General features: G+C 42.2%; 2 protein-coding genes across 4 annotated transcripts; one reads left to right on the plus strand and one right to left on the minus strand.

Annotated features, from left to right (window-relative positions):
• The first annotated feature begins 1,136 nt into the window (after positions 1–1,136).
• adam11 (ADAM metallopeptidase domain 11) lies at positions 1,137–23,028 on the plus strand. 3 transcript variants are annotated; one of them, XM_062474065.1, is made up of 27 exons: positions 1,141–1,489; positions 1,909–2,099; positions 4,936–5,012; positions 5,704–5,770; positions 8,849–8,931; positions 9,035–9,098; positions 10,539–10,602; positions 11,282–11,427; positions 11,955–12,029; positions 12,193–12,264; positions 12,536–12,702; positions 13,728–13,812; positions 14,157–14,247; positions 14,380–14,431; positions 14,727–14,826; positions 15,145–15,216; positions 15,365–15,457; positions 15,761–15,841; positions 15,942–15,992; positions 16,109–16,172; positions 16,597–16,702; positions 16,833–16,952; positions 17,305–17,473; positions 17,714–17,828; positions 17,938–18,028; positions 18,563–18,580; positions 19,133–23,028. In XM_062474065.1, exons 1-27 carry the CDS (start codon positions 1,432–1,434, stop codon positions 19,146–19,148), a joined length of 2,388 nt encoding a protein of 795 aa, XP_062330049.1. In that variant the 5' UTR covers positions 1,141–1,431; the 3' UTR covers positions 19,149–23,028. The 3 variants fall into 3 exon arrangements, with proteins under 3 accessions (XP_062330048.1, XP_062330049.1, XP_062330047.1); XM_062474064.1 differs by lacking the exon at positions 19,133–23,028 and having other exon boundaries at positions 1,137–1,489; positions 15,368–15,457; positions 18,563–19,004; XM_062474063.1 differs by lacking the exon at positions 19,133–23,028 and having other exon boundaries at positions 18,563–19,004.
• On the minus strand, positions 23,007–26,494 carry LOC134030771 (endoplasmic reticulum protein SC65-like). Its single transcript, XM_062474066.1, has 7 exons — positions 26,007–26,494; positions 25,306–25,455; positions 25,038–25,209; positions 24,418–24,546; positions 23,978–24,123; positions 23,805–23,888; positions 23,007–23,577 (listed from the first exon to the last, which is right to left on the minus strand). The coding sequence occupies exons 1-7, from the start codon at positions 26,475–26,477 to the stop codon at positions 23,431–23,433; spliced, it is 1,299 nt and encodes a 432-aa protein (XP_062330050.1). The 5' UTR covers positions 26,478–26,494; the 3' UTR covers positions 23,007–23,430.
• Positions 26,495–27,045: the final 551 nt, after the last annotated feature.

Here is a 27,045-nt window from a genome sequence, read left to right on the forward strand (position 1 = left end):
GAGGGCTGGGAAACTGGATATATTTTTTGCCCCTTATTGATATTGTGACTGAGGTGCTTAGGGTAGTTGGCACGTTTTTTCCATTTAATAAAAATGTATAGAGACTCTGATCTCAAAAGGATATCAGATTTCTATAAAAAATAATTTGCTTTAGGAAATTTACACATGCATTTTTCCGAGTGAACTTCCTCGTTGCACTGGCTTGTTACTAAGCTCCTACCCTGTCTTTTAACAGTGCCACTTTTGAGTGCTACCAAATGTAAATTGATCATGTTTTGATATTAAAATAAATATTTTAACAGTTTATTTTCATAATTGTGTTTGTAAAGTGCCCCAAAAAAACATCACAAGTACTCCTCTAGTTCAGAGTCACTGAAATGAATTAAGGTTCAGTGCGTGTCATCAGTGGAAATGCTGACTGAGCTTGAGAGAGCAGGAAGTGAAGTCTCTGATGTGTGAGAGGGTTAGGGTTAAGTGCTGAGAGTCTGCCTGATGAAGGGCAGCGATGGGTCGATATATCCTTTTTGGCTCACCACCCTGTCTATAGAGCTGACACCCAATATGATACTTATCCTCTCAGTCTAACTCCATTATCTCTTATGGATCTTTAAAAATGTGACTGTGGTTCAATGGTATATTGCTGTCAAGTTAAATGGTTTAATTGAGTCTTATACTTTTTGAAAGTAAAGTCGCTTGTTGTGATTGTAACCAATGTGTGGTGCTTAGTAAATAGGGCATTTTGTTTCATAGTCTGTTTATCTTGCAGACAGGTGGTCTATACATATATCATATTGATGGTAGGTATGTTGTAGAAATGTTATTCATAGTTGGCATTGCATAATTAATTTATTGGACAATAACTGGTCTAACATGATTGGATAAGTCTGTGTACACAGCTGTCAATCATTCCGAGCCTTATCGACTGTTGGCTATTTCTAATCGTTAAGGCAGGAGTATAATATCCAAACGGTGCCTGTACTTATGAGCTGCAGGTGGAGGTTTCCTAGAGGGACATTAACGTAGATGAGGGATGCTCCAGAGAGGGAGGGTATTTCAAGGCCCACGTGTTCTAGTCAACGCGGATTCGCCGGCCGAGCGCGCATTCGTGCCACTGTTTCCAACATCTTGGAGGCAGACCACATTTACGCGCACAACCTCGCACGTAGACTGAAGCGGGTATCGTGAAATATAGCTTAAGAGTACATTGTGCCCAGCACTTGATTCCGACAGTAGCTGTCTGAAAAAACATTGGATGTGTTTAAATGGCTTGCTAGGTTGTGATTGAGTATATGATAGAGAAATGCGGATACACCATTGAAAGGCACCCTGCTCTATTTGTTTGTCATCACCTGCCACCAGTCCTCTGGTTGTTATTGGTTATTTTAATATACGGTGTTGCTACATGCAAATCTCGGGGACTATGTGAGCATCATGCTGGCGGTGCGATGCCTGGTGTTCGCTGCAGTGAGTGCACGGTTTGCCGTGACAGGTAAGGGGGGAGGGAGCCGAATAATGCTGTTACCTACAAATTCAACCTATACCGTTTGACATACTTTGACAGCAATAATTCATTGTCTAGGTCTGTTTGGTTGTTCATATCTATATGCCGTCTGTCATACCAATGCGATAGATTTTCAGCATCAACAATTTCACCGCAGCGCGCTTCCGATATTGGCTCACAGGTTGTAAAACCTACGCAGTAAATCCCGTTCTTGGGGGACTGCATTGCCTATATAAATATCATAATACAATAGCATTATATAAGCATGACTATATCAACGCCACCTTGCTTTCACTGTCAATGAAATGGCATTTCATTACTATAATCAGCAAAGGGAAATTGTTTGATCACCAGCCCTATATGTCCTACCTGCCCCATATACAATTGTATATATGTACTGTATTCAGACTGGGGCAGCTCAGTGACGCGGGAGAGATCCGTTTGGGAATGGGAATCAGTAGAAGACCGGGGGGAACGGGTACCAGCTGCCGAGGAGGTCACTCATCCCAAACGACTAGTGCAACAGATCGATGCCGAAGGAGAACTGGTTCACGGTCACCTCGACACTCGGGTAAAGAACCTCACAGCAGGAACTCTGGTAAGCGTTCTTTCAAAATAAGACAATTACCTGGAAATTCCTAGAACACTTTCGTTCATGTTGAATTTTAGTCTTCATAATAAGTCTCCAATGGCAAGCTGAGTTGTCACCTGGCCTGAATTTAGCTAAGTTCTATTACATACTTTTCACCCCAAGGTCAAAATCTTTAAGTCCTGAACGAACTGATTTAGTGATCTTCAAAGTTCTTCTAACTCTGAGTCTCAGCTTGTTTAAGATTTACTTATCATGAAGTAGGCCTACCCAAAAGTTTTGAGCATTTGTTATTGTGGCTGCAATTCTATGAAATTGTGCTCAATAAATCATTTGTATATTGATTTAATTGCAAGACAGACAGAAAGGGAAGGTTTCTCTGAAAAGCTCCTCTCCGAAATGAAATGTCTAGGAAAAAAGACTTCTTTTTTCAAATGAAATGAGATATGAACAAATCACATCCAATTACTCCTCCTTGGACTTAGCAATGCCTTCACTATTCAATGCTGTGCAGAAGGATTTTCATCATCAATGATTTATAAACCATTTGATGTGAAGGGAGGTGATACTGACTGATCCTCCACAGAAGGACAGGATTAATGACATAGGAGGATTCTCAGGTCAAGACCTGAGCTAGGAATTGTAAGGTTAGTTATTTGATTATGAATCTGCTCTCTAGTAAATGAGTTATAAGCAAATGCACATACACTTTAAGGTGTAGAGATCAATGACTTTGTGTCTGTCTCAAGTGTGTACTCTTTGATGCACAACTCTCTTTTGCCACGCACTTTAAACACATTACGAAAGCAGCATTTTTTCCATCTAAAAAATATTGCCAATGTCAGGCGTATCAGGGTTTTAATTGATGATGTAACTGTGTCGGTTCTTATTGCTATTGTATGTAATGTTTTATGATGGTGATTTTTACTGTACTGTAGCTCTGAGTGCATGAAAGGCACATTACATATAAAATATATAATTGTTATTGCCAGACGTATCAGATGCTTTCACATTTCCAACCATGTCATGGATAGTTGCAGGGTGCAAGGGTATCCTTGGATCACATGCCAGTTTCATTTTCATCTGCAATAGTTTTCAAATACATACTGTACTGTTATAGTCCAAGAGTTTGTGTATTAAACTACACATGTCATAACAGAGTTATTAGATATGCGCCAACAGCCCAAATAGAATTGAATGTTATTGCCCTTAGCATCTCTCATCATAAGAATACTTTAGCCTTGACTTGGTTGGATATGCAATTGACCTCAACTTGCTCTTGCACGGTCAAAAAGGTTGTTCTTAATCATTCTGGCCTCGATCTCCCAACTGCATTCCCACGGGCCCTATTCCCACAATCCCCTATCCCTCCATACATGTGCCCCACACCTGATACCCCACCAATCAGGGCCTCGGGCTGTGTCGAGGGCGTCCGCCCGCTGCCGTCCCGGTGATCACGTTTCACACCTCCACCTCACCTCTCCCGTTACTCAAGCTATGATTACTGCCTGTCACTCAATAAGCGTCCGGCCGTGCTGCTCTAATACAGCCCCAACCTTGAGCTGCCCTCCATGTCTGTCTGTCTCCCCTGGCGACCTGCATGAAACCCTACATTTCAGTTTACTAGTTACTGAAAGTAAAATCCTGTTTCAGTTTTATACCATAAGGCCAATCCTTTAGGTGTGTTTCTTTGAGGCAGTATAGTTTTGATTGAATATTTTACAGCCAAATGGGTTGGATAGCCAAGAGTCCTCTTGATAGAAAACAGAGTAGGATGTTTATTTTGAAATTCTCTCCTCTCCTTGTATAACTTGATGAAGTCCATTTGGCAGTGAACTACTGGTCAGATAGAGAACGATAAGGGCAACAAATAAATAAACAAGACTGATAGTTTTTTGGCAGAATATCACTGGCCTGCTTGTTAAAACACCCAGATTTCAAGCTTCTGATGGTCACAAACTGAGTTGAAATATGCCCCATCTTAATTAGACTGTCTGGGGTTTGGCTGTGTGCCACCTCATAAATCTTCATCCCTCAGTTCTCCTTATCCCAGGCAGCCTCTGCCTACTGTATCACAACTCTACTGAGGAACCTCCCCACAGTGCAGCACTAGACTGTGGGCCTCAGGCCCTACCAGGTAACAGGGCCAGACTATGGTCCTATTTAGTCCCACTGTCACATTGATGATGATGATGGGTATCACAGTGCAACACCCAGCAGTGTTGATACAGTGAGTCTTGAAGCACTATTGAACTGTGCTGATGAGGCCTGCAGTGGAGCAGGGTGGATGGAGACTGATGAGGATGAATGGATGCAGCTGCTCTGCTCACTTAGGGTTTGAGAGCTGGGACATCCTCTGGATCTGAGGGTGTGTTCTTTAGCACTATCCACTCTTCTTTTTTCAGGTGCTTATGTTATAACTTGACCCTCCTAACTGTGAATTGATGATAATCATTACACTAATTCACTTTAATCGGGTAAGAAACATTCAACTCGAGGTGAGCAACACCAGGAAAAAGAAAAAACAGAAATAATTTGCGACTGTAGTAACTTAAGTATGTTTGATTTACTTCAGAGTTAGCTATTTTAATCCGTTGTTTTCACAGATGTTGTTGTGATTACACTAAAACTAGTAAACTTCAGTGCCTAACAGGTTCAAATTTCATTGAACGCAAATATCTATCAAAGTTTGAATAAGTACATTTGATTCACCCCTGATTTTGTGAAGGTATAGCAGCTGATTAGTACAGCACATTTATTGAACCTCAGCCATTCCAAATTAGGTGTGTTATTTTTCTCCATCCTCTTCCCGTCTCCCCCCTCTCTCTCTCCATCCCACCCTCAGCCTGTCCATCTGGCCCAGAGCAGTTTCCTGATAGAGGCCTTTGGCAGATCCTTCATCCTGGACCTGGAACTCAACCAGTGAGTCAACACACGTACACACACACAGGAACACAAACACACACACACAGGAACACAAACACACACAAACGAGACCAGTTAATCCCTGATCCCTGCCCATTTATTTTAAATTCAGAAAAAAACCTGCATGGTAACTGGTAGTGAGCTCAGATACACAGAAAAAGATAACACACATAATGTACCCAGTCTTGCTTCACTAGCTGTTTCTCCCCCTACAACACCACCCACCTGTGTTTAGCCTTGTGCATCCCACTCCCACCCTCGACTGTAGGGACAAGCTGGAGGCTCATTGACTAAATCCTCCCATGTCCTCCCCCTCTCCTCACTCGACCTGCCGTAAACGTTATTTTAGTGGATTGCATTTGTAGTGCTGTCAAAGCATCTGAAGTTATGATGCTGTAACTCAACTCTTGCTTTAATAGTTGTGAATTTAATGAATAAATCAAATATAATTTGTTGAGATTTGGCAGTTGTGGGTAATGGGTACATGCTGTACACTGTACATAAGACTGCAAAGCCCTGTACGCATTGAACCAATATCTTCTTGTAGTGATCTATATGCCTCAATCATCTTGTAATTTAACATTATGCTTAAAAAAAAATTTGCAAACCACTTTACGTGTGTTTCTCTAATCCAATAACAAAATGTATTTCCTTTTCTCTCTTCGTTTTCCATATTTTCCTCCTTCAGCAATCTACTGTCCTCAGACTATGTGGAGCGTCACTTTGACGAGGAGGGCAGGCCGCTGCAGAGCCTGGTATGTGTGGTACACAATACAGCAGACAGCCATTCACCTGCCCAGGTTAGCACCACAATAGGAAACAGGAAAAAAGGCAGAGCTGAAAAGCGGTCAGAGACAGCTTCTGTATCACTGCTTCTGTTCATGCCAAGTACCCTGGGAGCTCTCTCTCTCTTTTCTTACCTCTCTCTCTCTCTCTTTTCTTACCTCTATCTGGCTGCCTCCATCTATGTTCCTGCGCTCACTCACTCTCTCTCTCTCTCTCTCTCTCTCTCTATTTCTCTGTCTCTTTCTCTGGCCACAACCTGACGAATCAGAGCAACGTTGCTATGGCAACCAGCAGTCAGCAGAGCCGGCCCTCCTTTGCCGGTCCTGCAACTCACCATTAGAGAGAGAGAGAAGAGAGAGAGAGAGGAAGAAAGAGTGATAGAAAGAGATATGTAGAGTGAAAGAGAAGAGAGGAAGGCGGAGAGGGGTGTTTCAAAGGCTGGACCAGAATATTTAATGGTGAGTAATTGCCAGTGAACCTCTACAGTAGGCCCCAACGACGGTGCTTTCAATGGGAGCAACTCACCCAAGCACACTCAGCTGACACGGGATGCACAGTACATGCGCTCTCACAGGATCGCAGCTTCGCATGTGCTGCTCAAGCAATTCATCTTAAACGTGATCAAATCCTCTCCCACGTAACATGCTCCCATCCACCTCTTGATTTGTGTCATTCTATTGATCAGGTCATAAATCCCTTGCCATTGTATATCTCTTTTTATGGGTCCCCGTGGATCCATCACAAGTCATTGCAGCTGCCTGTCGACAAGGTAGAATCTCAATGACATTGTGGGCTTTGAATGGAAGTGAATTAAGTAGGAGGGGTAGGATTTAGACAGGAGCATTGGACATGATGTCCTTTTCTGTCTGCAGTCTTTGTTGAGTCAAGTAGTCAGCAAAGTATGTTTGTGTGTGTGCATTTGTGTAGTGTTTCTGCATTTGGGATGTGTGTGTGTGTGTGGCGGTGGTAGAGGGATTGGAGAGGGGTCAGAGAGGTATCTTGTTCCTCCAGACAGGAATAGCTAGGCCGCAGAAGTTTAGCGACAGTAAGCGATGCAATCACTCCCATGTGTTTGGCAAGGTGTAACCTTAAGAGGTACCAAGGGCTTTTAGTGATAACACCCTCAGTAGTGGGCCAATCTCAAATTGGTTTGGTAGGTTGTGGTTATAGTTGAATTCATAGGTAAAATGTATTATGCAATAGCTGGTCAATAGCAAATTGGTGTGAGAGCCCCTGATATGGTCATTAACCCCGTACTTCTTTATTGGCTGTGTTCCAGGAAGTAGTGTAGCATGTCATTAGGCTTTAATGTTCCTAATGGAGTGTCCTTTATTCTGCTCATTGACTACAATCCGACATGCAAAGTCGGCAGTGCTGAGTCAGAGTTGTGCCAGAACCTCACCTTCACCAAGTTTGTTCTCTTAAAGGGTGTGTGTGTTCATTTGTGTACACTGTGTATGATTTACATCTGTATGCCATCATGAGTTTTCCCTTCTTTGATGCATTTCTACCTATACAGCATTCTCTGGAAGTATAAATAACATTTGAACCTCTATTGAAATACACGTTGTACTTTCTCATCCTACCAAGCAGAGCAACACCCCCACCCTTCTCACACACACACACACACACACACATACACACACACACAGACAGACTCCCATTCATCTCTGGCATCTTTTCTGAAAAGACACTCATTCCTCCTCAGCCAACAGCAGTGGAGTGTGAGGCAATCAGATTTCCTCCACTTCCCCTCGTAATCCAACCCTTTATTTATTTATCTTAGCCCAGCCCTAAGTGCTCTGGGGTTTCTCTGCAATTAGTCTGAATGACCAAACTGTCTCCAACAAACAAGGACTGACTCTAAGGTTCAGCTTGGCAAGTCAGTGGAGGCTAATGGAGTTAAGTATTATAATGGATAGCTAATTGAGGCTAAGCTTAGCCAGCTAGAATAAGCTTCATCATGGCTAGCTGACCTGCTTCTTTCTATTTGGGGTACAACTCAGGCAAGAAGGCTACTCTCTGTATTGCAATGTTTTTCATTTGCATTAATACAGTGTGACTAGATGTGGAGGAACGCCTTTTCAGTGACATCCTTCATGAAGTTGTTTTAAAGTTGCATACTGTGTTTTCAAATCTGTGCAGATGAAACCAGACAGTTCGACATGTATGGCATCATAAATACGGCATGAAGGCATCATGCACCAGAAATTCGACATTTACTTTCTCAAACAATCAAAAACAATCACCTGAAAGCTCACTGCAAATGTGAAGTAAAGTTTGACCAAGCGTACAAAACACCCCCACTCACAGTTGTTTAGCTGGCTGAGGGTTGAATGCTGCTACACTTGAACGCTGCTTTTCTTTTTGTGCTCTTGAGCATGCTAGCAGACAGTGGTCTCAAGTGACATGCATGACTTATTGGGGTTCATTACAAACACCGGACACCCTCTTGAACACACTTCACGTGTGGACACACACACACACACACACACAAACGTATAATACACTCCTCATATTCCCCACATGCTGAAATCTGATTTACGCACATACTTGCACACACACCATCACACCCAACCACAAACAAACTGTAGTGCATGGCACTCAAATATTATAACCAATGTTCACCTATGTGAGATCAATATGTTACATTGTTTGTTTTTTGAAAAAAATGTTCAACCTTTTTTATCACAAACTACAAACTACCCCATCCCTCTCTCTCACACACACACGTACCTTTTCCGTGATGAAACTCGACTCAAAGGCATAATCTTTGGTCCTCATGCATCAGTTGCCACAATAGGTGTAGGTTTTCTCTGTGGTGGTTTAACTCGGTTTTACAGTAGTCATTGATACGGCTCTGTTGACCAAGCAGGTCATTTAGTCCCAGACGTCAAATCACCACTGATATCAATATCTGTGTGAGAGTGTTTGTGTGTTATGTTACAATTGCTTTTGTGAATTTCCATTTCAGTTGAATTTGAAACTTGGACAGCAGCTCACAGGCGTGTGTGTGTGTGTGTGTGCTCGCGCATGTGTGTTGCTAGGGAGGAGAGCACTGCTATTACCATGGTCAGCTGAGAGAGGTACCAGGCTCCTGGGTGGCTATGTCTACCTGTCATGGTCTACGGTGAGTCGACCGACTAGACGGCAGACTACATTTTTGAACCGAACCATCTAATCTACACAATCACATGCTATTTCCTCACATATCTCTATCTGTCTTCCTACAGTGGGATGTTTTCCGATGGCAACTTCTCCTATGGCATCGAGCCTGTTCTCAATGGCAGCGGTGAGGTGAGTGTGAAAGGGGAGAGGTTACCCCCACGTGGAACTCATGCCAGTGTCTCAAACTTACTACATGGATCTAAAAGTCTGTTTTGCTGAAAATTCAGCAGGGGGTATTTCACACAGCACTCCCTTGTTCTCCAACTAGTCTTTCTCTCTTGCTGGTCTTCCAATATCTCTTTCCTTCTTACTGGCAGTGAAGTCAGTTCTACTTTGTCTTGCAGTATTGAAATTATTGATTTGAAACACAATCCTACTGATATGCCTGCGTCTTTTCTCATGTTGCATGTGCAATTTGGGTTTATGAGAGAGAGAGGCATGCAAAGTAAAAAATAGAGATGGAGAGTGAAGAACAATAGTGCACAGGCAGATAGAAAGGAAAGAGGTAATGGAAGAGATATAAACTGACAGAGGGAAAGAGAGAGTAACACACCACCGCTGTGCCATTTCACGGGGGTCTTTAAAGCGAGCTTCTCAACCTTTCGTCCCATCTGTCATTTGTCATTTGTCCCTGTCTTGGATTAGCAAAAAAAAAAAATGTTTAATTCTACTCAGAATGTAAAAAATCCCACACTCCATAAAGTTTGTATTTAGAGAGGCTGTTACTTAAAGGTAAATACATGGATATTGCAACAAACAGTACGTACTGTACTTCACTATGACTTTCTGTACACACTGACTACTAAGTCAAATGCTAAAATGGGACTGACATTTACCTGAGAGTTTTGTATTTTTTAGTTTTGCTTGATTTCCTTCATTTATACAAAGTATTTTATCTATGGACAAAGGAGAGAGGGGGAAGGAAAGGAAGAGAGTGAGCACTTATCCATTAAGATCCTAGGACCCGTGGTAATAGTGGCATAGCTCCATTACATTGACTGGAAAGGCAGATCGATGTGTGGGCCTGAGTCACTTCTCCTTCCCTTCTTCTCTCCTTCACAACTATCTGATGGCCTCCTCTCTCCTTCCTGTTCCCCTCCTCAGATGGGGTCATTTTCATGAAGTATTTAGCTGCTCCTCAAGTTTGCCCTCTCTGTGCAGTGCCCAATAATGCTATTGCATTAATGAAAGCCCATCTATGGGATCAATTATGCATTATGGTGCTTTTTTTCATATGAGCGCTCAGCTAACACAGAGGGCAGCTTACTGCACGGGAAGAAGGGTTATTAGTCAAGTGGCCTCACTTACAGTATCTACCTATGAGCTTATCCATATCTCAGGGTCTATAAATATTACCCTAACCCTATATTTTTTTGATTTGTGTGAACAGATTTAGTTAATGTATATTTACATTTAAACAAAATTCATTATTAAAACAAATATTAACACTTTCATTTTCATAATTTCGTAGTTGGAGGTTATTTTTTAGACATGAATGTTACCCTAGCATTTTCACCATGATTATCTCTGTGATATTCTTACTATTGAAAGTCTTTGTGTGGATTGCAGGAGCTGAGCGAACACGTTGTGTATCGTATGCCTGATCTGGACCTGCTGCTGCAACACTGCCCAGGTACACAACCTTCAGACAGCCCCAATCCTCAAACCACAAAGCATTTAGTTGAGTCTTCCTTCAGTCATTCTGTACACACCACCTCATCTCCTGCTGAGGTTCTTTCTTCCATAACCTGCCTCAGCATGCTTGCCTCTCTTTACAGCACACACTCATCCCTCTCCCTCACTCTCCCTCTTTCTCTCCTGCTCTCTGGCTGTCCTCCATGTCCTCCTTGTCTCGTATGGCCTCTCTCCACTCCTCCCACCCCCCACACACACACACGCCTTCCCCACCCAACACTAACCTCCCTCCTTTCTCCTCTGCTACTCTATTTGACTGTCCTTTCTTCATGCCTTTTCTATCCCCTCTCCCCACAACTCCTCCCCTTCTACCCACCTCTCCCCCTCTCCCCACTACTCCCCCTCTCCTCTCTCCGCTCCTTTTCTCCCCACCACTCCCACCATTCCACTCTCCCCCTCTATCCCCACCTCTCCCCACCCCACCACTCTCTCTCTCTCTCTCTCTCTCTTCTGTCCTTTTACTTCATCCCTTATTTTTTACCCTCCTCCTTTTTCCACCTTGTCTGCCGGATATTGATTCCTCCTCCAGATCACTGGACAAAAATACATAGCTGCATCGATCACACAGACTGATGACTGTGCGGTTTTCGCTGAAGATGCCTCTTCTCTCCTTGTAGGATGTTCAGTGAACAGCAGTGACACTGAGGGAGGCATCAAGAGTGACATGGAGGTGGAAGGTGACACAGGAGGTGGAAGTGACAAGGTTTCGTTTGAACAGGAGGAATCCGTCTTTTCTCAGGGTTTGAGACGCACAAAGAGACAGGTGATTCATGCATGTGTGAGCTTGATCACACACCTTAACACACACACACAGATTAAAACCCATGGTCATTCTATTATTCAACCAACACGCAAACACACTCAGTATCCACAACACACACACAGCACACACAACATGCACACAAACACACTGGTAACCACCCATAGACTGTACACTGTACAATCAATGTTTTACAGTGTTGGGCATTTAATCTAACACTGAAACACTATCAATTCAGTTTGTCTATTGGCCCAATGCCGGACATACAGACTCCTACATATCGGCCTCAGAGTAGTAAGAGTAGAATCTAAAAGTAATCTGAGACAGATATCACTTTTCAGACACTCTGCAAAATTGGACCAGATGAGTTTATGCTGGAAATGAATCAAAGCTTTTATGTGCCTTTCAAGGACATAGACTATAAAGTTACACCTGCAGTGGCTGGTGACTATGTCCTCTGCAAAGGTGACAGAGGTGACAGTCATGCTGGAATGGACTGAGGTTGTGAGGCTCTCTGTCGCCCCCTGTAGGTTCGTCGTGGTCATCGCACGGTTCAGACGGAGACCAAGTACATAGAGCTGATGATCGTCAACGATCATGACCTGGTCAGTTCCCCCAGTGGGATTTTGTAGATTTTATGAACAGATCAACCGTTTATTTATTTCGAATATAAAAACGAAGTGAGAATAGTTTGAATGCAAATTTCCCTTCATGCTGAAATGTAATAATTGTGCTGTGCCCCCTTCTGCCTGCTTATCCTTCTCACAGTTTGTTCAGCTGCGTAGGTCGACGTCGCAGACAAGGAACTTTGCCAAAGCGGTGGTCAACATGGCAGATGCGGTGAGGGCACTTTTGTTACACACACTTACATACACACACACACACACACACACAAACAGTTTCTCAGTGTACATTTAAATTTGACTATAGATATTGCTGTGTATTTACATGGTTATTAATCTAAACTTAATGTGAAACGTTGCCAAAAGTAGTATAAAATTAATCGGATTGTATTTTCAGACTTTGCATTGAACAAATAGTGGATTTAATCTTTCCTCTCCTAGTTTAAATCTCGTTGCTGCTGTCGTACTTGTCGCCTTTTTGATCTCAGATCTACAAAGAACAACTCAACACCAGGATAGTGTTGGTTGCCATGGAAACTTGGTCATCCCAGAATATGGTTTCCGTGGGCGACGACCCCTTGCTGACCCTGCGCGACTTCATGAAATACAGGAAGGAGAGCATCAAGGAACGCAGCGATGCAGCACACCTGTTCTCGTGAGTTTTTCCACTAATAGCCCAGAACGTTGCCATAGGGATGGGGTTGGTGACGTGAACACAAAGCAACAAGCGCAGGTTATGGTTCGTAAGTACTATACACGGGTGTCTTTGCAGCAACGAGGACAGCACTAGCTAATTACTAGACTACGTACGTTATCGGGCAGCATTTTCTCAAGTCTGCTATAACTGCTAAAAAATATACCTGATCCAGGTTTAGCATGTGTGACTGTGTGGTTGGTACCTGTGTTGTAGCAGGTGTGACTGTGTGGTTGGTACCTGTGTTGTAGCATGTGTGACTGTGTGGTTGGTACCTGTGTTGTAGCATGTGTGACTGTGTGGTTGGTACCTGTGTTGTAGCAGGTGTGTCTGTGTGGTTGGTACCTGTGTTGTAGCATGTGTGACTGTGTGATTGGTACCTGTGTTGTAGCAGGTGTGACTGTGTGGTTGGTACCTGTGTTGTAGCAGGTGTGTCTGTGTGGTTGGTACCTGTGTTGTAGCAGGTGTGACTGTGTGATTGGTACCTGTGTTGTAGCAGGTGTGACTGTGTGGTTGGTACCTGTGTTGTAGCAGGTGTGTCTGTGTGGTTGGTACCTGTGTTGTAGCATGTGTGACTGTGTGATTGGTACCTGTGTTGTAGCAGGTGTGACTGTGTGGTTGGTACCTGTGTTGTAGCAGGTGTGTCTGTGTGGTTGGTACCTGTGTTGTAGCATGTGTGTCTGTGTGGTTGGTACCTGTGTTGTAGCAGGTGTGACTGTGTGGTTGGTACCTGTGTTGTAGCAGGTGTGACTGTGTGGTTGGTACCTGTGTTGTAGCAGGTGTGACTGTGTGGTTGGTACCTGTGTTGTAGCATGTGTGACTGTGTGGTTGGTACCTGTGTTGTAGCAGGTGTGACTGTGTGGTTGGTACCTGTGTTGTAGCATGTGTGACTGTGTGGTTGGTACCTGTGTGGTAGAAGGTGTGACTGTGTGGTTGGTACCTGTGTGGTAGCAGGTGTGACTGTGTGGTTGGTACCTGTGTTGTAGGGGAAGAACCTTCCTGAGCAGTCGAAGTGGGACAGCCTACATCGGAGGAATCTGCTCCCTGACCCGCGGTGGGGGGGTCAATGAGGTACGACCCGTCCACTCTTGTGTCTGTGTACTCAAGGGGTTGTTTAAGCTAGTCTATGACCGCTAGTCTTTGTTCACTACATCAGTTTGCGTTTCTGTTTTCGGAACTGTCTGTCTTCATACCCGTTCTAGAACTAGGTGTGACCCAGTCTGTGTCCTGAAGGTGATTCCAGAATCTGCCCGTTATAGAAGTCAGACTGCTGCTCATGTGCCTGTCTCTCACTGACGTGTCTGAGTGTTGATTAGCCTGTAAATCCACGTGCCCATCAATCTGTGCCCTTTGGTTGGCGATGTGTTGGCGATGTGTGGGAGTGTTATCACTCATTTTCTGTGTATGTGTTTCAGTATGGCAACGTGGGCCCTATGGCCATTACCCTGTGCCAGAGCCTGGGCCAGAACCTTGGCATGATGTGGAACAAGGAGCGACCGGCTGCTGGTGAGTGGAGTTGCCACCCTGCTAAAGAACTCCCCCTGGTGGAGGAAAGACAGGGAGTACCTTTTAGAAAATAGTTCATGGCATGGCTAGATTAGGGTCAAACAACAGTGTTTCCTGTGTGTCTGTGTCTAGGAGATTGCAGGTGTCCAGACCCATGGCTGGGGTGTATCATGGAGGATACAGGGTATGTTCTCATGTAGTTGGTCATTTGTGCTGTGTCTGCAGTGTCAACTTAAATTTTTTCACCCTAAATCATGTTTTTAGTTATTGCACCTTCTAGAAATGTTTAATATATTTTGATTTCCATTAGATCATTTAAATACAGTTGAATTATTCTATATTAGTAGTAGTTATTTATGTCATGTAGAGTATTTATGGCATTTTCAAGGATATCTGTCAAACCCTTCTACTGTCTGTCATCTATTGGTCAATATGTTTGATGGGCAGTTTTTAGACTCACACAAGAATGTATCCATCAGGTACTACCTGCCCAGGAAGTTCTCTCGCTGCAGTATAGATGAATACCTGCGCTTCCTCCAGCTAGGAGGGGGCAGCTGTCTCTTTAACAAGCCCAGCAAGGTGAGGTCTGGCTGGGGTAAAAAGAGTGCTTGGGGTTGGTGGTGATGGAACTTTTAGTTTTGAGATGCCACCTGAGCTGTGAAATTAGCTAATGTTTGAGTTTGATATGTGAGTCAAGATATAGGTGATCTAAATGTACTGTTCTGTATTACATTTTGTGATATTGGATTTTTAGCGCTCTTACATTGTTTTTCATGTGGACTCACACCTTAGGATGTGGATTTACACCTTAGGAAAGATGTGAACCTTGTGTGAACCCTGTGTGAACCCTGTGTGAACCCTGTGTGAACCCTGGCCTCCGACCTCTTGTGTCTCCAGCTCCTGGATCCCCCAGAGTGTGGGAACGGCTTTGTGGAGGTGGGCGAGGAGTGTGACTGTGGATCTCAGGTGGTGAGTCACCATCAGAACTCCACATCCAGTATCAAACAGTACATCTCTCCTCACATCACCGCATGCACCGTGCAAAAAGGAATGAGGCCTCCTGCCATGACTGTTGTGAGACGTGCGCATCAAAAGGTGAGGTAAACATGTGTTGCAGGAGTGTGGGCGCAGCGGAGGGGCCTGCTGTAAGAAGTGTACTCTTACCCATGATGCCATGTGCAGCAACGGCCTCTGCTGCAGGAACTGCAGGGTGAGACTTTACTATTACGAAACACTGTACGATACTATGACAAAGCCGTTTGTATGTAACTATGTTGTGAACAGCATTTACATGCTTGACTCAAAAAATCTACAAAGTCTTTACCACTTGTAACTAATATCTAATAAATATTTGGTCTACTAATATTCAAAAACAAATATTAATATGTTAGTACTGTTTGTGTGCAAAGAGTCTGCTTACACTGTATTTTACCAAATTGTAGTGAATTGTTTGTCACATATGGATTTACTACATAGATGACATTCTCTCTCTCTGCGTGTGGTGATGTGACAGTACGAGATTAGGGGGGTGACGTGTCGTGAGACTGGAAATGACTGCGACGTCCCTGAGATGTGTACAGGAGACTCCAGTCAGGTGAGCACAACAGGACTTGAGTATTACTCAACATGTGGATTTTATGTGACAGTTAGACTACGTACTGCAAGTAGTCAATGTGTCATTTTTATCTTTCTAGTGTCCTCATAATGTCCACAAACTGGATGGGTACATGTGTGACGTTGGACAGGTAAAGGAAAACACACAAGCCGTGTTTTGTGACCCAACGAGAGGATTAATACAAACATGCAGTTTGCCTTTTTGAATGGTTTGTCTTTTTCTGATTTTCTTTTCTCACTCTCTCAGGGACGTTGCTACGGGGGCCGCTGCAAGACCAGAGATGGCCAGTGCAAGACCCTCTGGGGCCACAGTTAGTATCCAGCCAGCCTCTTTCTCTTTTCCACTTTTTTTCCCTTATTCTGTGTTAAAATAAATAAAATAAATTTAGTCATTTAGCAGACGCTCTTATCCAGAGCGACTTACAGTAAGTACAGGGACATTCCCCCAGAAGCAAGTAGGGTGAAGTGCCTTGCCCAAGGACACAACGTCATTCGAACTGGCAACCTTCAGATTACTAGCCCAACTGCCTCACCGCTCAGCCACCTGACTCCGTGTTACCGTTGTATACTAAAGCATGCTTACCTAAAGTGTATGATGTAAAAACCTATTGAGCATCATTAACTTCTACAGGGGGTATTTTTCAGTTGCTGATGCTCTCTGCTGGTCACACCAGAATTGCACAAAAATGAGCGATGGCAGTGATGTAGCCTGACCTTTAACCCTGGATGTTTCAGACTCGGCTGATCGGTTTTGTTATGAGAAGCTCAACTCGGAGGGCACAGAGAAGGGCAACTGTGGACGAGACTCCAGTGGACAGAGCTGGGTCCAGTGCAATAAGCAGTGAGTGAACATTGGTTATGAACCACGTGCCTTGAGTTGACTCTCCTCTGTCTTTGTACATGTATCAACAACTGTCAGATATATCTAAGCTCTTGCTCTCTGTCTCTCTTTCTCTCTGTGTCTATCTCAGGGACGTGCTCTGTGGGTTTCTGCTGTGCACCAACATGTCTGCCAAGCCCAGCTTTGGAGAGCTGCAGGGGGACCTGACCAGCATGACCATCTACCACCAGAACAAGTACCTGGACTGCCGGTGAGGAGGAGAGGGATAGATCAGTGATTCCCAACCCTGGTCCTCAGGGCACCCCTGTCCTGCATGTTTTTGATGTTTCCTTGCTCCAACACACCGTATTCAAATGAATGGTCATAAGCAGGCTTCTGCAGAGCTGGATAACGACCCATTCATTTGAATCAGGTGCGTTGGAGCAGGGAAACATCTAGGGTGCCCTGAGGACCAGGGTTGGGAACCACTGGGATAGATAAGAGAGACAAGAGGGAGGGAGGAAGCGATACAGAAACACCAAAACATCAAATGATAACTATGGTAACCATTCGGATAGTGTAAAGTCTGTTGTGTCTCACTGTGTCTCCTCTGGTGTATCCAGCGGGGGTCACGCCGTGCTGGAGGACGGCTCCGACCTGGGCTACGTTGAGGACGGGACGCCGTGCGGGCCCAACATGATGTGCCTGGACCGCCGCTGCCTGCCCGTCAACACCTTCAACCTCAGCACCTGCCCCGGCTCCTCCCCCTCCCGGGTCTGCTCCCACCATGGGGTGTGTACGGTCATGTGCCTGTCTCTCACTTCCTGGGGTCAGATCAGTAGCAGGCTGGTGTACTTTACATTCATTGAAGGGTGGATTCCTCCCGTTTTCAAAAGCAATACACTCAGTCATTTGTAAAAAAGATGTAGTGTGAAACAGCAGCATATATAGCAGCTTAAATATATTTTACAACGTCTGTTCTTCCTGTTTAGTACATTGCGATGTGACTCATTCCCTCTCTCTCCTCTGCAGACGTGTAGTAATGAGGTGAAGTGCATCTGTGATCCAGACTACACAGGAAAGGACTGCAGCGTGTACGATCCCATCCCTGACCCCACTCCTCCAGAGGGCCCAGAGAAATACAAAGGTTCATACCCAGCTGACCCCTTGAGAACACACTGTTTAATCACTACCTTTCTTACCAAACTAATTAGGGATCTGGTGTTTTTTCTCCTTTCCCATTCCCCTCTGCACAGGTCCCAGTGGCACCAATATCATAATAGGGTCCATCGCAGGGGCAATCCTGCTGGCAGCTATTGTCCTAGGAGGAACTGGATGGGGATTTAAGTAAGACCTGTAGCATGCCTCACTGTGGCATGCATTTTTCTGTGTCTGTGTGCTTCTTAATGCTACATATATCACCTGCCACTGCTGTTCAAGTAATAATTACATTAATTACATGTCAAATATTTACCTGAGTGCTCTAGTAGAGGCCCATGTGAAACTACTGTAGATGGTCATTGTGTAAAGTAAAACGAATGTCTGTCAGGATCCGAGTTTTCCCTCATGTTGTTAAGGTACACTTTATTGAGGTGTTCTTGCGACCAGAGTCTTTCACACGACATACTTGTGCCTGTTTGCTTGTAGCTAACATGCTGACGTTACTGGGGCTTCATGTGTGCACATCATCTATGTGTGAAATCTACCTCCTCCAACTCTGTGCATTTATTGTACTCTCTCTCTCTCTCTTTCTCTCTCTCTCTCTCTCTCTCTCTCTCTCTCTCTCTCTCTCTCTCTCTCTCTCTCTCTCTCTCTCTCTCTCTCTCTCTCTCTCTCCACCCCCGCCTGCTCCCCCCTCTCGCTGCCCTGCCATGGATACAGAAACATCCGAAGAGGAAGGTATGATCCCGCCCAACAGGCCATGGTCTGACTCACTTCAATCATCCCACTGTCCTGATTTATTGTTTATGTAAACCACTTATTGCACCACTAGGTCACAGCATTCTCCATAAAGCTCAAATCAACCTCAGTATCTTCATGCTGTCATGTCTTATCCTCTGTAGTCCCATATTGATGTCCTCTAGACCCATGACTGCAGTCAAGTCATCCCCATAGCCTCTCAATGTTTCGATAGGCTTGCCTCTATCTTCCCTGCCATTCAGAGAATGTCATTATTAATGATTATCTGTGGTAGAGGTTCCTTTCGCATCCCAAGTACACATTTGACATTGACGCATTCGATCACATTGGCTTTTTATAGTGTATTTAAAGCTCTGATCAGCTGTCCATGTAAAGAATGAATAAAAGTAGTTATTTTAAAGTGCCTTTTCAAACTGTTCTGCTTTTGTTTTGATTCAAGAGCTTTGCTATTGAGGACTTTCATCTGCTTCTTTCAAAATTCTCAAGCCCTTTTCTTTATTTTCCTCTTTTTCTGCTCTCTCTTCCTTCTAGATCTGGAGGCGGCTGAAAAGTGTGTCCACCTGCTGTCCTGTCTTCCTTGCACTGTGTCCTATCCACTTTGAGAAGAAAAGCAAAGATGTCTTCCATTATCTTTACTCTCAAACTACACCTCTCACAATCCTCCTTTTCAACTTCTTTCTGTTTATTTTCACGTCGTTCCTTCATCCCTGAATCGTCTCACCTCTTGCCTTCGGTAGGTTTCAAACTGAAATACATTCCAGCCAGATATGAATACCTGTCAGGCAATGGCCACGCTGTATTGCCTACATCTTCAATGTAATGCTTCTTTGTCGGAGGCCTTCCTATGTCATTCCATTTTGCCCACAGTTTAACCTCTTAAGCATTGTTGATGAAGTGTTGGAGAATGTCATAAACCAGATGAAGGGGACCCAGATCTGTATTCCCCTTACATAAGTGCTTTACTGATATCATTAGTTTATCTTTCTTCTTCTTGTGATTGAACAGTTAGTCTTACCTGCTAATTGGACTGTTATGCTTTACCCCCCTTTAAAGGATTGTTTGTAAAGAAGAAGTAAAAGTTCATTAATCACTTCATCCATGTATGGATGCGGGTAAAGTTATATCTCACTAATAAGATGGTTTCCATACCTTCATACTTCTCCCACGGCTGATGTATTGCACATCATCAGACACAGAGTGAGACTATATATATTTATGTTCTGGTTTTGGTATTTTTAGCACTATTTAGGAAAGAGTTCCAGGTTCCAACTTGATCTGCTTGCTTGTGAATCAAGCACAAGTATTTAAATTGTGTAGTTAAACTGAACTAATACATGTATTCATTTACCTCATATGATGCTGCTTGTCGGTATTAATCAGTAGTCTCTCCTTCCTTAATCAGTAATTCAATCAAACATAATATGCAGAATGTCTGAATGTATATCTCAAGCTTTCGATTGAGCAAAGACTTGTCGCACCAGTGTCGACAAAGTAACTTTGCACGGGTTGACAACCTAGCTAGATAGTCGATTGCACATGCACACTCTATAGAATGTGTATCACACTGTATAACATTTAATCCATAGAGATTGATTATGCGTACATGTAGGCTGGATATGGGTGCTTCTGTATATTTGTATCATAGATTTTCACACATTTAGACGGCAGGGAAATGTGACCGGCTCAGCCATGGGAAGCACAAGTTTGTGAGGGTCAACCTGAGCCCTTCCAAGAAGCCATTAGGGAGATGATGATGAAATGCAGGAATGATCATTAATTTGAGCTTGATTCAGTATTTCATTTACAAATACTACCACTTGCGGAATGTATTCACTTTAACTGAATAGGAATTAAAATGATATGTATTATTTCCATGAAATGGGTAGTGAACCATATTTAAAACGTTTTTTTTAAACAAGATTAAACTTTTTCTCAAATTGTAAAGATATAATTTGATTATGTTAAATATATACAATGTGGATCCAAATGAGCTGTAGACAAGCATATCTAATGAATTCATTTGGTAAAGGTTTACTGTATGCAGATTTGAATTTTAGAATGCAATGCACACAAATTCACACATTACTTTCACAATGAAACAAGCTTCACCATACTGTGAAAACTCTCCCACTAAGAGTGGAAGTGTAGATGGTGTGTGCCACACATCTCCCTCCTGGTTCTCTTTGAATAGAAGAATATTGTATGTTCAAAGACTAAATAAGCATACAACATTTTTTTGGAACTGAGTGTACTGTATCTAGTAATGTCAGTTCATTAAGTTTAACAGGACACTGAAACTTCATAAACTTGAGCATACGGATGATATGGCCATTAAAAGTTACACTGCCAGTAGCATTTATACCTGAACAATTGTTAGATTGTAGATTATGAAATATATTGCATATTATGTTGTACTAACAACATCCAGATGATCATTAAGTTAAGAAAGAAAAGAAAACAACAGATAAAAATAAATAAATGAAAAGGCACTATTGTTTATAGGACTTATTGTAATGATATAGGGGGAAATGATCCACTGTAATTTTTATTGTCTGTTGCTCAAGATCTTGCATAGGAGTTCAACTTCAAAAGGTTATAGTACTTAAACACTTTTGACAAATATGTGTATGTGAATGCATTTTTGTCTGAAGGGTTCCTTAGGGTGTAAATATGTTTCCTGTATAAAATCATACATACTGTATGACGTTTAATAACTTGAACATCAATGCTTGTCTGTGTTCCTATTGAAGCGGCTGTCATGTTAATCAAGGTTGCCATAGACTAATGCTACGGGGTTCAACATTTAGTAGTTTTCTGAAAAATATGTTTTTCTAAAGATATCTTGCTGTGATATTGCCTTTCTTATTGTTTCCATATTCTTTACTTTGTCCAAGATGTTGACCAAGGCCCACTTGTGCCTTGCCCTTTGACTTCTAGACCCAGCTGGTGTGGCCAGTTTAATTAAATCTTTACATTCCAATAGTAGCCTCATTAGCCTGCATTATTGGCATGTTGTAAACAGTCAGATGCCACATGTTCTTGCAGCGTGAACTACAGCTGAAAAGTATGTAATTATATTATTATAGTATGATATTTTGGGGTGAGGACTGAGCTACCGTTTGACTCTCATACTCAAAAGAATGAATGTAAATTTTATGTTTTGCCATTATTTGTAGATTTAATCTCCTGATAGCCTGACCTCAGATTTTGAATCCTGTTTCTTCAGTGTATTCTGTGCCTTGTCTAATCCAGCCTCCCAGAGATCTGGCTCTGAAACCACAGAGCCTGATCTCAGTCACTTTGAAGGTTAGAATATTTTCTTTCTATTTAGTCTTTTTGTCAGTAAAATGTCACAATTACATAAAAGTAGAAGAATATCAGTGCTAGAACACCAAGAAAACTGCCACTTACACTGGTCGATTCCTGTTTCAAGGATCTTGTCACAACATTTCCTTCATGACTTCCCAACAACTTGAAAAATATCAATAGGATAAATATGTGAAACAGCAAAAACAAGATATGTGATTGATATTAGGTGTTTTATTTACCACTGCCACAAAACTACCCCTTAATCTCAGGCTACTATCCATTATGCTGTTTTCTTTCAAACATTTTGTATAATGTGTGTATTTTCATTGGATAATGATAACTTACTACAAGGTAGTATAATACAGGATATTGGTTGGTATTTATTAAAACTGGTCACTTTTGTTATTTACGAATGATTAAATGTGTTCTTTGCTAAGCATTGTTTTGATGATATGAACCCCACCTAGTCTTGGCACATTGTATCAGCACTCCAGGAGCACAAAACAGCCTTGTACAAGTGTAAAGCATCTTCTGTACGTCCCATGTGTATTTTGTACATATATTCATAAATTAGAGTGGACATGTATAAAATATAGACAAATATACCATAAAACCATTAATATTGGACATACTCAGATTTATTAAATAATTAAGTGTACTTTGGAAAACAACTAATGTATCTTGTCAACTGGATGTACACATTTCTTCAGTGCACCTTTGTACATTGTATATATCCTACTTAATTGTGCATAACCACTTTGTCTAGGGTTTCCTTTCTTACATATCGTATGTACATAGTGATGAAGCGCTCTGAAGTCATGTAGTCAGGACTGTTTTTGGGACTGAGTTTGATAGAATTATGCTTTTTCATGTGTGACCAGTAAGTTTAATTACATTTATTATGGAGCCTATTACTTGTTTTCAATTCACATGCAACTGTATAATGAATCATAGCTCTGGAATCAACTTACTATGATACTGTAACTATTGACTACATATATTTTTTAAGACATTCAAATAGAGGGGCAGTTGATGACATTTCAATGAAACTGTGATGACAAAGACAAAATAAAGTTGAAATGTGAAATAACATCTATGAGCATGATGTGTGTTTAATGGTGTATAGATTAAGCTTACTCAGTTTAAGATAACATGTTTTCACTTCAAATTGAATAAAAATGTTTTGAATTTGTTTTGAAAAGCTTAAACATGTAAACATATCTTTCAGAGACCACATCAACCAGGGTCAGATGGCTGAGCGGTTCGGGAATCGGGCTATTAATCAGAAGGTTGCCGGTGTGTGCCAAAGGACGTTATGTCCTTGGGCAAGGCACTACACCCTACTTGCCTCGGGGGGAATGTCCCTGTACTTACTGTTAGTCAGAGCGTCTGATAAATGACTACATGTAAATGTAAAATGTAAACCCAATTATGCAGCAATGTATACTACTAGTCAAAGCAAGTGACCTAAAATGGTTTTCCTTAAAACCCTTTTGGTCCACATTGGTTTTAGATTACATTCACATATCAGAATCTCCAATGTCCCATTTTCCCTTTGGCTGCCACCATTTGGCATAGATGGATTCTTCATAATCTCCAGGTCCCTCAAACTCAACATCGGGCGACTCTGGGGACTCAATTGCAATTACTTCTGGGCCCAAAAATTCCTGTCAAAAAAGAACACACAAAAGCTTGTACTTTTAGAACATTTCTAGATTTTCCACTTGATCAAACTAAAATATCCATTAAGATCCCGTTTTTATATCACCTCACAATATATAAGGATACTTAATTAAGAATTTGTTGGCAATGTGGTCAAGCTCATTCAAAAGTTCAGAGGTCAACTTGCAAGAATTGGAATATTGAACAACCAAAAACTATTCATCAAACCGACCTCCCCATCTGACTGCAAGTACTTTTCTGCCAATGCCAGCATCTGCTTCTGCAGGCTGGTCTGGTTATAGTACCTCTGGGCCTCCTGATCAAAGGAAATACATCAGCATTTAATATTCTGATTCAAATGCAATACTCAACACACAGAGCTTTGATGAAGTAAATGGCTCTCACCACTCTAGGTGTAAAGTGGTTGTCTTCTAGGCTCCACTGCTGGCTGTAAGACCGGTAGTACAGAATGTTCTGCTTCATTACATCATCCTCTGGGTCAAAGAGAATGTAGCTGGATGCACATGGCGCTGCACTGCGGGCATCGTTTACTACACAGAGAGACAGTAATGTCTAGTGGAGGTGATCAGGTGGCATTTGAGAGTTTTACGTTTTATCTATGAATATTTTATCTATAGTCCTGCTTACATACGTGTCCTTTTTGGGAAAATACTTTTTTTCCATAACAATGGTGCAATGGCGCTATAGCTATACTGCTATTCAGCTACAATATCAAGAGACCTAATTGTGAGTTTAATGTCAGGATTATTATTATTTCACCAGTTTTCATCAACCAGAGAAAAGTAATGCGATGAAGAAGGAACTTTTCACATGACGGTACTTACATTTATAGTAAGCAAACTGCAGATAATGGTACATAGTGGCCATGAATTTCTCCACAAAGTAGCCACCAACATTAGGCATCAACTTGCTCTCACACTTCACCTTACACCTCAGTGCTTCTACATAGGTATCTGTGGGGAGAGAAGGCAGGAAGTGAGTCAGGCTGGGTTAGGGTTGCCCACTGTCTGTAGCGCACAGGAACTGTAAATGATTCAAGCCAATAGACAATGTTCTACAAAAAGCTAATTTCATATACCGGTAAGTTCTCTCAATTTACTTGGACAGCCACATTGGGTAATCAGTAAAGCTTGTTAAACATGGTGGACATTCCCTTTTTTTTTTTATTCTACACCAAGACGCTTTCACTACTGGACTGTGAACATGGATTGAAAGCAACATTTCTTGCAACAGATTTGTTTAGTGAAAAGTCTATTAAAAGATGTGTTAATTACATGGAAAGGGTATTTTATTGAACTAGCATCGGAACTTCTAATTCCGCTATTGTGCCTATAATTTCCAACTGGAAATAAAATAAGCATGATTTCCTCTGAAGCCCATAACTATTTTTTGTTTCAAAACAAATAAAAACAATATGCACCTAACATCTTTATCATGTACTGACCTGCCAGGGTGGGGTATAGATCTTTGAGGAGGGGCACCTCACTGGCCCCCTCACACCCTGCATGGCACAGCTGGTGTTGGTGAAGGTACTGGCTCAGAGCCTGCTCCATGTGTTTGATGCAGTTGCTGAAATCTCCAGAGTTGAAAATTGTTACAGCTTTCAGGAAGCTGCCCTTGGGGTGAGAGATCAAGAGGGTTGGTGAAAGCTGTCGACTAGATCATGTTGATGAGAGCCACTTGATTGGTTATAGCAGCCATCTTGCCCTCACCTCATAAGGTTGTTCTTCCTGGTCGATGAGGAAGCCATCCAGGTCATATTCACTTCTGTAGTGGTCCATGTGTTGGTTCATCAGCTGATCATCTGGGTTTTTCTGTAGATAAGTGTGGGCGCAGGATACAGCCTTCTGTAGGTCATTCATCTAAGGAACAATTTTTGTTTGTGTGAACAATTAGTTATCCCCCTCTACTTTCACTCAAACGAACTTGAAAACAACTCACATAAATATTGTTGGAGCCATTTCAGTAGCCATGGTAACCTACTCAAAGGTAAGCCTAATTGATGATAGGTGTAGCACAGGAGGTCTGATGTTTGTTGGCTTTGGTGTGAAGCCGATGATATTGGAAGATTCATTAGAATAGCCTACAATGTTTTGGTATTTGTTTTGTCATAGCCTAATAAGGAATTAACGGATTCGCATATCCAACTTTCAGTTTATGAAGTTTTGAGTATTTTTTTTTTCAACTGGAAGCACGCCATCATCGATACTGGAGCAGCGAGTGAGCTACTTTACCAAACAAACTGTGCAACAACAAATATAATGCTTTGAGTAATTGCAGGATATTCCGCACCTATATCACAATATCAGTTGATGAAATATGGAAAAATAACTATTCTATAGTTGATTGGGTAAGCAATCGCTAATTAATATATAAGCCATCTAATAATTTCTTATTTCTGACTATAGCCTACCTTAAAATAAGCAAAATGCATGTAGCGGTAGGGCGACCTTCTTTCAAAATCCTCTATGACCTCTTTCCTTGGATAAGGGAGTGAGAGCGCAGGGAAATGCGCTCTACACTTTTTATGACATGACGCTCGCATCAATACGCGCCAGAACACTTGAAGGTCACTGGTAACCAAGACACTTTCCTCTTGGTTATGGCTCGTATCATTACAATGTCTAATGCAATAAGCCAGGCTGTCTTTCAGAAGCCGATGTAACCGTAAACTTAGTTCCATATATTTGATGCAGTCTGTCCAACTCTCTGCAGCATAGTGGTCCAAGGCTTGTCCATAAGCAAAAGCAAGGGGCATGAGCTTGTCTTGAGGGAGAGTCCTAAAATTGTCAAGTTGCGCGACCAGTACACAAACACAACACAGAAATGCAGCTGAAAATAGAGCTCTTTTAACGCATTGGATATTGTTAACCAGACTAGTCATACTCCCGAAGTGAGTCACGTCTTCTTATAGCTCCTACAATTGTTTTCCACAGAGTTTTAGTGAGTAGCAAGACTGGTAAACCGCTTAGGGGTCCAGGGGAATAGTGAATAGTGGTCTGTGGTATCAGATTTCTACATGACGCCCAGCTGTCATGTAGGCCTATAAATGACATGCTTTCGTATAAGTAGGCCTAAGATATATTAGGCTATTGTCAGAGATTGCAAAAGTACACACATCCTTCACCAAAGTAGAAGTACAGATATGTTAAAAAGATTACAATTGACAAGTTACAGTAGGGCTCTGACATATAGGCCTATCTTTCATTTTGTTAAAGCTTTATAACTGTGCTCAAAAGCATCCATCGCTTGCTTGACCTTCAAACATGCAATAATATCATTATTTTACTCTTGGGAACAGAAAGTAACAGATGAAGATTTCTAATTCCTAATTAGGCTAGAAGGCCAGTCCCGTAACGTAGGCCTATTTTCTACAGCATATAATTCCTAGGCTAACTATTAAAATCATTATGCAATAAGAGAAGATAGGATGTGACACGCAATACTTTTTA

Source organism: Osmerus eperlanus, chromosome 12, assembly GCF_963692335.1.
Source record: "Osmerus eperlanus chromosome 12, fOsmEpe2.1, whole genome shotgun sequence".
In the NCBI taxonomy this organism is placed as follows: Eukaryota; Metazoa; Chordata; class Actinopteri; order Osmeriformes; family Osmeridae; genus Osmerus; species Osmerus eperlanus.

Excerpts from the sequence above, each read along its gene's own strand:
- adam11 (XM_062474063.1), top strand. The coding sequence starts at position 1,432 with ATGCTGGCGGTGCGATGCCTGGTGTTCGCTGCAGTGAGTGCACGGTTT. Across the intron at positions 12,030-12,192 it reads TCGTCAACGATCATGACCTG|TTTGTTCAGCTGCGTAGGTC; the intron begins GTCAGTTCCCCC and ends TCCTTCTCACAG. Across the intron at positions 13,813-14,156 it reads GCGGTGGGGGGGTCAATGAG|TATGGCAACGTGGGCCCTAT; the intron begins GTACGACCCGTC and ends TATGTGTTTCAG.
- LOC134030771 (XM_062474066.1), bottom strand. The coding sequence starts at position 26,477 with ATGACTAGTCTGGTTAACAATATCCAATGCGTTAAAAGAGCTCTATTT. Across the intron at positions 25,210-25,305 it reads AGGAAGAACAACCTTATGAG|GGCAGCTTCCTGAAAGCTGT; the intron begins GTGAGGGCAAGA and ends TCTCACCCCAAG. Across the intron at positions 24,124-24,417 it reads GCAGTTTGCTTACTATAAAT|TAAACGATGCCCGCAGTGCA; the intron begins GTAAGTACCGTC and ends CTCTCTGTGTAG.